This window comes from Microcaecilia unicolor, chromosome 11, assembly GCF_901765095.1.
Source record: "Microcaecilia unicolor chromosome 11, aMicUni1.1, whole genome shotgun sequence".
Classification (NCBI taxonomy): domain Eukaryota; kingdom Metazoa; phylum Chordata; class Amphibia; order Gymnophiona; family Siphonopidae; genus Microcaecilia; species Microcaecilia unicolor.
Window position 1 is genome coordinate 67,748,460 of NC_044041.1, and position 11,518 is coordinate 67,759,977.

The 11,518-nt window shown below is 46.8% G+C and overlaps 1 protein-coding gene across 1 annotated transcript in view; it reads right to left on the minus strand.

The window, feature by feature from the left end:
* APC2 (APC regulator of WNT signaling pathway 2) overlaps positions 1-11,518 on the minus strand; it is a 63,676-nt gene that overhangs the window by 26,106 nt on the left and 26,052 nt on the right. Inside the window, exons 6-7 of the mRNA XM_030219911.1 lie at positions 3,978-4,055; positions 1,705-1,797 (exon numbers count right to left, since the gene is read on the minus strand). Coding sequence (XP_030075771.1) covers positions 1,705-1,797; positions 3,978-4,055 — 171 coding nt within the window. The remainder of the gene's footprint in view (positions 1-1,704; positions 1,798-3,977; positions 4,056-11,518) is intronic.

An 11,518-nucleotide genomic window follows, 5' to 3' on the forward strand; every position in this document is an offset into this window, starting at 1 on the left:
CCCGGTATTTCCTGTCCACACTGTTCAGGCTATATCCAGGACAGGTTTGGATGTCTTTCTCATTTGTACTCTGCAGTTTTGGGGCAGCTGACCAACTGTAGAATTCCCCAGTTAGTTCGTACCTAGCACCCCTCTCTTCTCATGTTAATCACAAGGTTTCTGAATAATCTAAATAGCTATATGAAGTAATGTAGCCATTCCCAAACTTCACTCTTCTAGTCTCCCAGATGGGCCTGACTATTGGGCTCATTTCAAAAGAGAAAAACATCCAAAAAGTGGCATAAATCTGCATTTAGACATTTTTCTCACAAAACATCCAAACTGGTATATTCAAAACCAATTTTTAGACATTTTTCTATGAATTCTGTCAGAAGTGTGTTCAGATCATAAGGGGGCATGTCAAGGGCATGTTAAGGGCATTCCTAACACTTAGATGTTTTTCAGCCATATTGGAACAGAACAAAACCGTTCAAGACTAACACTAAGATGTTTTGAGCTAGACCTGTTTTTATAACGAATAAGGCACAAAAAGGTGCCCTAAATGACCAGATGACCACTGGAGGGAATCAGGGGTGACTTCCCCTTACTCCCCCAGTAGTCACTAACTCCCTCCCACCCCCCAAAAATGTGATTAAAAATATTACTTGCCAGCCTCTATGCCAACCTCAGATGTTATAGTCAAGTCCATTAGAACAGAATACCGGTCCCTGGAATAGTCTAGTGGTAGGTGCAATGCACTGCAGATAAGTGGACCCAGGCCCATATCTCTCCCTACCTTACACTTGTGGAGGAAACTGTGAGCCCTCCAAAACTCCCACAAAAAACCCACTGTACCCACATATAGGTGTCCCCTTCACCCGTAAGTGCTATGGTAGAGGTGTACAGTTGTGGGTAGTGAGTTCTGGGGGCCTCAGCCATTAAGATAAAGGAGCAGTGGTGAGATATGTACCTGGATGCATTTCATGAAGTCCACTGCAGTGCCCCCTAGGGTGCCCTATTGCTTTCCTGGGATGTCGGACTTAGATATCATATCAAAAATGCCCCTCCACGTGTCCTCTAGTTATATTATTCACAGCCTCACCCAGCAACTAGTTTTTATTTATTTACTTACTTATTTATCATTTGTTCACACCTTTTTCAGTAGTAGCTCAAGAAGAGTTACAGTCAGGTACACTGGGTATTTAACTGAAGCCTTTTCATTAGTAGCCCAACAAAGGTAAGGCATGCAAGGAGGGGGAGAGGAAATGCATTTCACCTCCCAGTCCACCCCTGGGACCCCCTAAAAATCCAATGCTAGCTACACCCTGGGAGGTCCTTTCCGTCTCCTCCTCTGTGTCCACTCTTCTTCCGTTGTTTGAACAACATTTATTCTTTCTGGATCAGCACCATAGAAGAGTGGGAGTCATTGGATTGAGATATTTTACCAGAGATAGGAACCGCTCTTTCTAACAAAACCATCATTTTCCCTCATTGCTCTCCAAACTTTACTTTAAAAATATATTTTAAATTACATGAGGACATAGAATAACATCCTAATTTGGTGTTAGTTCATGATTTTTGCACACAAATCACCAAGTTTAGAGCAGAACAAATGGATCGGGATATAATCTCTTCCTTCTCACATTGTCACAACTTCCTTCCCCTACATCTAATTCCTGTTTCCTGCCCTCTCTCCCATCTCCTCACACCATCAGGGTGTTGTACCTTGCTTTGTGCTGCTCCTGTTTCCGCTTCATCATGGGTAGAGCTTTCTGGACCCACATCACTCTCTGGGCTCTCTTGTGTCTCAGGTAGTGACTGAAACAGAAGAGAAATTGTCACAATACATTACTGCTGTGCAATCACCAGGATAGTGTTCCCATGCTGTTCCAGCATACCATAGCCACTCAGCTCCTATGGAATAAAACAGTCACTCTGAGCCCTGATCTCCCCCATACCTTCTAACACATGCACTCCCCCTAACACTAACACACAGTCCTACGGCATCTCCCTTCCAGATATAATCCAGGTATAACTGTCACAGAGCCCTGCTCTCCCCCACACCTTCTAACACATCCATCCTACCCCAGCACACAGTTCTGTGTCATCCCAGATATAATAGTCACTCTGAGCCCTGGTCTTTCTCTATCTCTTACACACACTCCTGCTGAGTTACCCTAATCTCAGGAGCGATATTCTAGGCCTATCCTAGGTTTCTGACAACCCTATCTGGATGTATTATGGGCCTTGCAGCATTGATTTTAGTTGAATAGCAAAGTATAAATACCATATCATTTTCAGACATAACTTTAAAACCAGGACTAGCATAAAGTCTCCCTCCTGGAGCTGGGAAATTCTACACATACCCCCAGCATATAGGTTCTCTAGCTAACCCCAACTCCCCCCCCCCCCGGCTGATATTCAAAGCGATATAAGTGAGCAAGAGAGGCTCCTGTCCAGTGGCGTAGCAAGGGGGGACGGGAGGGGCGGTTCGCCCCGGGTGTCAGCTCGGGGAGGGGGGTGCTCCCTGCCAGCTCCCCCCCCCGGGTGCAGCACGATGACACCCCCTCCCGACCCAGTGCCTACCCTCCTCAGCTCCCTTCAACCAGCTGAGCACCCTACCTTTAAAGAAATTTCGGAAGCCGTGGAGAGGCGAGGCGCAGCGCCTTGCGCCTGCAAGTAAAAGAAGCGTGGATCATCATCGGGCCTTCTCTCACGCTGTCTGTCCCGCCCTCCGCTGACGCAACTTCCTATTTCCGCAAGGGCGGGACAGACAGCGTGAGGGAAGGCCCGATGACGATCCTCGCTTCTTTTTCTTTTTATTTTTTGTTACATTTGTACCCCGCGCTTTCCCACTCATGGCAGGCTCAATGTGGCTTACATGGGGCAATGGAGGGTTAAGTGACTTGCCCAGAGTCACAAGGAGCTGCCTGTGCCGGAAATCAAACTCATTTTACTTGCAAGCGCGAGGCGCTGCGCCTCGCCTCTCCACGGCTTCCGAAATTTCTTTAAAGGTAGGGTGCTCAGCTGGTTGGAGGGAGCTGAGGAGGGTAGGCACTGGGTCAGGGGGGGTGTTGATGCGCTGAGGGGGGGGGGGTGTCATCGTGCTGCACCCGGGGGGGAGTGTGCAACGGCGAACCGCCGGGTGGCAGCCCTCCTTGCTACGCCACTGCTCCTGTCCGCTTAAATACCCCGGGGCAGTTTAACCCCTGATATTCAGAGGTACTAAAGTGGGCAGTGCCACTGAATATTGCCTCTGACCACTCACAAAAAAAGTGGGCAGGTCAGGGGTAGTACAGGGGGCAGCATAAGGGAGAAGCCCAGGGTTATGGGGATGCTGGCATAGATACATGAAGTACCGTGAGCTGCCATAAGAGGTTGTGACAGCCAGTTTGCCAGGAAGCCACAAAGGGCAGGAGCAAGAGGTCTGCGCTCCTGCCCTCATCGACCCCCACTGGACCACCACGAATAGAGGTAAGCCCGGTGGGGATCACCTGGACGGCTGGGGGATTGGGGGCGGGGGCCTTCCAGTGGAGGGGGGACTGCTTTTTGGCTGCAGGCTGAAAGAGGGGGGAAAGATGGAGGGGGTTCTGTCATGGAGGGTAGGAGGGGGCTTAAATATGTTTTAAAAAATTATACAGGTGCCAGCCTGATATTCGGCCAGGACCCACATAGCTGTCTTAAGCAGGCCCTGGCTAAATATTGGCTGGTCTCGCATAAACTCCCAGCAGCCAGCCTGCCTACATTTAGCCCCCAATATTCAGTGCCTGGACATGGCCTTGCATTGAATACTGGTGGCTAATTCAGCCACGGTCAGTAAGCATTTAAAAAAACGCTCACTGCTGCCGGTTGAATATCAGCCGGTCTGAGTCTTGCTCATATCCATCTGTGGGTGTGTGATTGCATCTAACTGAATAGGTGTACACGCTAAGCCCAAATTAAATCAAATAGTGAGTAGAGATCCTGCCTCTCAAGAGGTTGCTGTCTTTGCTGCACACCTGGGTCTCTACTTGCTGCACCGTCTCCTGAACATCCACCAGCTCTGACTCGATCTGTTCCAGCCTCGATGCCCGGATCTGCAGGGATTTAAAGAATTCATGCTGGGTCAGAGTTCGTAGGTGCCTTTGTGAGACTGTTTGTGCTGCTGTGATTGCAATGTAATAGGTACTTCCACAACAAGAACTTCACAGGTTTCTGGCCTTGACCCATTTACTTGAATTAGAGTTGCTAACTAGATCCAGATTCGCCCAACAGTGTCGATTCAGTCTTGGGCTTACCTAGGGTTACCATATTTTGTCCCCCAAAAAGAAGACACATGCCCCGTCCCACCACACACCCACCCCACCCCCTGTCACGCCCTCACCCCACCCCTGTCACGCCCCTGCTCCGCCCATCATGCCATTGCCCCACCCCTGTCACATTTTCCCCTCCCCCCTGTCACACACCCCATCACCCCCTCCCCTTACCTTACTACTGCCCTGGTGGTCTAGTGACCTCTTCGGGGCAAGATAGAGCCCCCTTTTTCCTGCCCGGAGCGCTGCCCTGCATGCATCCTTCATGTTGCTGATCTCGGCACCGATTCAAAATGGCTGCCGAGAGTTGAAGTCCCGCGAGGTCACTTCAACTCTTGGCGGCCATTTTGAATCGGCGCCAAGATCAGGAACACGAACGATGCATGCAGGGCAGCGCTCTGGGCAGGAAAGAGGGGGTTCTTTCCTGCCTCGAAGGCGGAAGAGGTCACTAGACCACCAGGGCAGTAGTAAGTAAGAGGAGGGGAGGCTAGCAATCTGCCCATTTGTCCGGATTTCTGGACAAAAGGGCAGATTGGCAAAACCCGCCCGGTTGCCCGGACATGTCCTCAAAAAGAGGACATGTCCGGGTAAATCCGGACATATGGTAACCCTAGGCTTACCCCACAGCATGCAGAGAATTGTGGTTCCGATTTCCACATTGGATTCCCCAAGGAGGTTTAATAACAGGAGATGGCATGAGCCATCTGGCCCATTATGTGGGCTGAAGCCAGTAGGCAGAGCTTGTCACCCTATCAATGTAATTGTTTGGGTTTTACTATGAGGCATATTTTCAAAGCACTTTGGGAGGCTAAGTTCCATAGGCTTCTATGGAACTTTGGGAGGCTAAGTGCTTTGAAAATGAGCCTGTAAGATGGCAGCAGCTGCATTGAGGAGAATTAAAACCACCTTTGGTGGAGTGGGTGGAGACCGGCTTCAGCCTTGAGACATCATGTTGTCTCCTGTTATCAAACCTCCTTGGGATTCCCTAGGAAAAGCAAGGCTACAAGTCTCTGCATGTATTGGGGTAAGCCCAGGACTGGATCAATCCTGTTGGGCAAATCTGGACCCAGTTGGCAACCCTAACTTGGATGGCTCCATTTCATAAGAAAGCAGAGGGCAAGATTCCAGCAACAAAGATGTGTGGCAGCAGAAGTAGGTTCAGGGATGAGCAGTGGTTTAGTGCTCATCTCTGATGTATTCATCCATGATGCACAAGTACAAAAAAGCCACTTTAGCTAACATGAGCAATAAAGTATTATTTTATTCAGGTATATGAAGCAGAGACTTCAGATTTTTGTTTGTTTGTTTTAGAATAAAGAAACAAGGTGCTACAAATGACCATGAGCTTTATTGGCTAGCAAGATACATGGGGCCAGATTCAGTAACTGTCACCCAAAATTAGGCACCAGAAAGATCCGGTTAAACTCATATCCTACAAAGGGTGCTCCGTGTCACTTGCCCTTTATAGACTAGCACTTAATGCTGATTCCTGTACCTAACTTTGGGAACGAGGACTTACCCCTGCTGAAACCTACTGTAAATCCTAGCATGCAACCTAGGAATTCTATAACACTGCACCTATATTTTTGGAAAGTCTCTGACCCACCCATGCCCCTCACATGGCCACACCCCCTTTTGGGTTGTATGTGAGACACTTTGGGCGCACAATGTTATAGAATAGCACATAGGCAGATTCTCGTATAAACTCAAATTAGTGCCAATTAATACCAATAATTGATTGCTAATAGATCATTAAATAATTAGTTTGTACATGGATCTCAGGACTGCACCCAAATTTGGACGACCTTTACAGAATCCAGGGGATGCTGTGCAGGCTGAGTGTAAGTGCAGGTGTTTTGCTCTGCTCAGTGCTAACTTCTGCCAGATCACTGACTTGGGACCTTCCTGAAATGTTTCCTTCCCCCATTAAAGTTGGAGTAAAAAGAAGAGGTCATTGCTGGTACTAACCTGTTTTTTTTTTTTCTTTCCTTAGTGTCCTCACCAGACTCCTCCAGAACCTATGGATTATGCCTCCAGCAGATGGAGACAGAGAATAAGAGATACAAGCTCTGCCCTCAGTATTTCTTTGTCTCCAGCAGATGGTGACAGGCTTACCATGCGGCTCCTGAACTGGTCAATGGGACTGCTCCTCACCTGAGCCAGTTGGAGATTCCTTGGGGATTTACCCAAGCCATCACTTCTGCCTTCTCTGGACAGAGCTACTTTTCAGAAAATGGAAATGTTCAGATAGGGATGTTCTAGGTCTCACTACTATTCTCCTTTTTTGTTTTTTCAATTTCATCAGTCTTCCTTTAAGATGAATCCAGTACTCTTTTGCCTTCCTTTCTTGCAGGGGCCACCAGATGGCCAGCTGCCTTTTTCTTTAGGAATGGCTCTAAATCACTTCAGTCAGGGGGTATTCAAAAAATTCAGCTCTGGAGTTTTTTCTTTTCCTTGCAGATTTAAATCTCTGAGATTTCAGAGCAGTGGAACCAGTTCCAAGCTGAGTGGAAATCGGTGTATATTTCTTTATAGTGCCAACAAAAGAAGATACTTCTAGATCTCAAATGAGTAATTCACATGTTCTAGGACCCTGAGTTAGGCCCTGTCTCAGAGGAGGAACGAGGTTCGATGGTTGACCTTTCTATGGTTTCATGTTTGGATCATGATATGAAATGGTCCCTGCAGTCTTGGTTCTCAAGTAAGTTTTTATCCATATTCCAATCTGGCTGCCGCTTCACAGATTCTTAAGTTTCTCCATTCTAGGATAGCTTCCATTTTCAAATTGGGTCTTTTGTTCCCAACTGCTCTCAGTATGTTCTCCTGGCTCTTAGTACTAGTAGTAATCTTTTATTCCTAGAAGAAATCTTTGGAACAACTGGCTGATTCCTGCAGTTATGTAGCAACAAAGAGAAGAATTTGATTTCTACAACCCTTATGCTGGGAGGTCTCCTAGACAAAAGCTAGCTTTTTTTCTGGCTCTGTGTCTCAAGTAATTGCAAGCCAATTGTTTGCTAACATTTTCTTTGTTGTGGATGTCACTTGGCTCTCTAGTATTAAGTTGCGGTCCATTGTAACGTCAAGGATTTTCAGCCTGTCTGAGATAGTGAGGGAGTAATCTGGGGTGTTGATAACTGTGGGGTTATCCACGCTGTGTAGGGATGAGAGAATGAGACAGTGTGTTTTTTCTTTGTTTAGTTTTAGTTGAAATGCATTTGCCCAAGAGTCCATGTTGTTCAAGCTGATCGTGATTTCGTTGGTGATTTCTGTCAGTTTAGATTTGTAAGGAAAGAATATAGTGACATCGTCTGCATAGATGAAAGGGTTAAGGCCTTTCCTAATAATTCCTAGCATCCAGTTAGCTTTTTTGGCTGCTGCTGCACACTGGGCAGAAAATTTCAGCCCAGTCTACAATGACACCTAGATCTTTTTCTAGAGTGCTGACTCCTAAGGTGGACCCTAGCATCAGATAACCATGATTCGGATTATTCTTTCCAATTGCATTTGTCCACATTAAATTTTATCTGCCATTTGGATGCCCAGACTTCCAGTTTCCTAAGATCTTCCTGCAATATTTCACTATCCACATGTGTTTTGACAACTTTGAATAGTTTTGTGTCATCTGCAAATTTAATCACCTCACTTGTCGTTCCGATTTCCAGATCATTTATAAATATGTTAAATAGCACCGGTCTCAGTACAGATCCCTGTGACACTCCACTATTCACCCTCCTCCACTGAGAAAAATGGCCATTTAACCCTACCCTCTGTTTTATGTCCAATAACCAATTCCTAAACTACAGAAGGACATTGCCTCTTATCCTATGACTTTTTAATTTTCTCAGGAGTCTCTCATGAGGAACTTTGTCAAAAGCTCTCTGAAAATCTAGATACACTATATCAACTGGCTCACCTTTATCCACATGTTTATTCATGCCTTCAAAGAAATGAAGCAAATTGAATCAAATTGGTGAGGCAACACTTCCCTTGGCTGAACCCATGCTGACTCTGTCTCATTAAACCATGTTTGTCTCTATGCTCTGTAATTTTATTGTTTATAATAGTTTCCACTATTTCCCCTGGCACTGAAGTCAGGCTTACCAGTCTGTAATTTCCCAGATCACCCCTGAAGCCCTTTTTAAAAATTGGCGTCAGGTACTACGATGATTTTAATGACTGTTATGATTCTGTTAGAATTCTGCTAGTCAGACAGGGGAATGCTTGGAACCACTCCTGATTGGTCCGTCAGGGGCTGAGCTGATGTCAGTCTGATCTACTTAAGCTCACCTGTCCCTACAACCCCTGCTTTGGCATTACTTCAATTCTGCTGAAGCCTTACCTTTGCTCTGTCTGAGCTATTAGTTCTGTGCTTGCGTGGAGTTATTACTCCTTTCCTTGCTTGCAGTTTCTGTTGCTCTGTCTCTGTCTGCTGGCTGCTGCTTGCTTGTGCCTAATTACCTCTCTCACTACACCTGGGTTTCTCTGTTTGGCTGTGGTGCTGTGTGGTGAGTTCTGTTCCAGTTTGTTCGTTTTGCTTCCCCTTCCTTCAGAGTTCCCTTTGCCGTGTTTGTTTTCTGCTTGGCAGGTCCTGCCCTTGTAGCAGACTCGGGACCCTTTTGTTTCTCTCCGTGGGGGGGTTGTTTGTTCACTCTTTCATTGTACTCCCGATTAACCCATTGTCTGCAGTATTCCCTGCCTCTGGTTGCTGTGTGTGTGCTGAACTTGGTTTAACCCATAGGCGGTCGGTGGCCCAACTGTTTGGGGAGGCTAAAGGGGGCGGGGTTAGGGGTGGGACCAGAGGCGGGGCTTACATCCATAATTGTCTGACAACAGAAAAAAATAAGTAAAAATAAGACACAATTAATACCTTTTATTAAATTTAGATATTAAATATGTATCATATGTCAAAGAATAAAGTGGTTGCTCAAAGCATGTACTAACCACAATTGCTCAACTGCAAAACACTATGCACAAATTTGTGCAAAAACACACTCATAAATCTTACTGTACCATAACACTGGGCAGACCCTAATAAACCAATATACCACCCATACGGAAAATGCAGACCGTCAACAATATGAAACAAGGGATCATAATATCACAATTCTCATGTAGAGCCACAAAACACCCTTTTAGGGTGGAAAGTGTTCACAATGAGCTCCTTTTATGAATGACTATATGTAGATCCTTCAAGAGGTAGTGTGTCATGATTTAGGCTCTAAAACCCTTTCTGATGATTTGGTGCCACCTCAGTAAGGCCAATATACAATCTCTCCACTGCAAAACACTATACACAAACTTGTGCAAAAACACACTCATATAGCCTTACCAAACCATAACAGTACTAATTCCAAGGACAGGACGAGCTAAACCTTATGCGTGGAAAGGCAGCACTGTAATTACACGGGGCTCTAAAACTCCAGTGCACAACCTAGTGAAACAAAAAAAAAACAACCCAAAAAGGGCTGAAAATACTACACGCTAGCAGAATACTGCACCTTGATCACACATGAAAAACACATGACACAACAGATATGAAGGCAAAATACTGAACTGGAAAGTTACCTCAAGAAGTCAGACTCAGCATGCAGCAATACTAGAAAAATTGAAATTTACATGCAAAACATCACAGATGCACATTTCCAAAAGCTGACATATTCCAGTTAATAAATTCTGAATAAAATACTTTTTTCTACCTTTGTTGTCTGATCATTTAGTTTTTCTATTCGCTTTGGTCCCAGTGTCTTCTGTTTTATGCAGTGTCTTCTTTCCATTTGATATTTTTTCTCTCACCATGTCCACATCCTCCTGTGTCCTTATACGTCCTGTCTACCATCTGTAGCCCTGTCCCTATCCTTCAGTATCCCGATCCAGCTCTTATATTCAACAGTTTTCCCTCCATCCATATCCAGCATTTCTCCTCACTCCCCTCCATCCATGTGCATATACTTCCCTCCCCTCCATCCATGTCCAGCACCTTCCCTCTTTCTCTCCTACCATGTCATCCAGTGTTATCCCTCTTTCTTTCTCTCTACATCCTTCCACCCATTATCCTCTCCCAATCCTTCCATCCATTGTCTTCCTCTATCTCCCCTTCCTTCTAGACAGTTCTCTCTTGACCCTTTTCCATTCAGCATGTCCTCTCTCACCTTATCCTTCCAGTGTCTTTCCTCTTTCCCTCCCTACCAGTTTCTTCCCTCCTTCCAGCATTTTTCCTCTTTCTCCCTCCTTTCATCCAGCCAGCATTTCTCAGTCTGTCAGCTAGGGTCTCCCCCAGTTTCTCCCCAGCAGCTTCTCTCTCTCTCTCTCTCCTGCCCATGTCCCCTTTTTCTCTCTCCATCTCTTTCTGGCTCTCCCCTGCTTTTTTCCATGTCCCTGGCTCTCCCCTGCTCTTTTCCATGGCCCCTCTTTCTCTCCCCATCTCTTTCTGGCTCTCCCCTGCTTTTTTCCATGTCCCTGGCTCTCCTCTGCGCTTTTCTATGGCCCCTCTTTCTCTCCCATCTCTTTCTGGCTCTCCCCTGCTTTTTTTCCATGTCCCTGGCTCTCCTCTGCTCTTTTCTATGGCCCCTCTTTCTCTCCCCATCTCTTTCTGGCTCTCCCCTGCTTTTTTTCCATGTCTCTGGCTCTCCTCTGCTCTTTTCTATGGCCCCTCTTTCTCTCCCCATCTCTTTCTGGCTCTCCCCTGCTTTTTTTCCATGTCCCTGGCTCTCCTCTGCTCTTTTCTATGGCCCCTCTTTCTCTCCCCATCTCTTTCTGGCTCTCCCCTGCTTTTTTTCCATGTCCCTGGCTCTCCTCTGCTTTTTTCCATGTCCCCTCTTTCTCTCCCTATTGCTCTCCGGCTCTCCACTGCGCTGGCCATGTCCCCTGGCTCTCCCCTGCTCTTCTTCTCTCTCCGCCTACCGTTTCCAGCCAGTGGCCACGTTCTCTTCTCTCCCTCCGGCCCGGGCCTCTTAACAGCAGCGCTGATAGAAGAAGAAAAAGAAGCGCGGGGCCGCAGCAGCCTTCAGACATGCGCTGTCGGCTCTGCCGGTCCTCTGCCCCCGGAACGGGAAATTGACGTCACGGGGCAGAGACCGGCAGAGCCGACAGCACATGTCTGAACGCTGCTGCGGCCCCGTGCTTCTTTTTCTTCTTATGCTGGCTCCGAGAGAAGCGGCGGCAGCGGATCAGCTGCATAGATGTCGTTCCTGGCTGCCGCTGCGCTGCTCAATAGAAGCGGCGGCAGCAGAAGATTTTGTCAGGAGTCT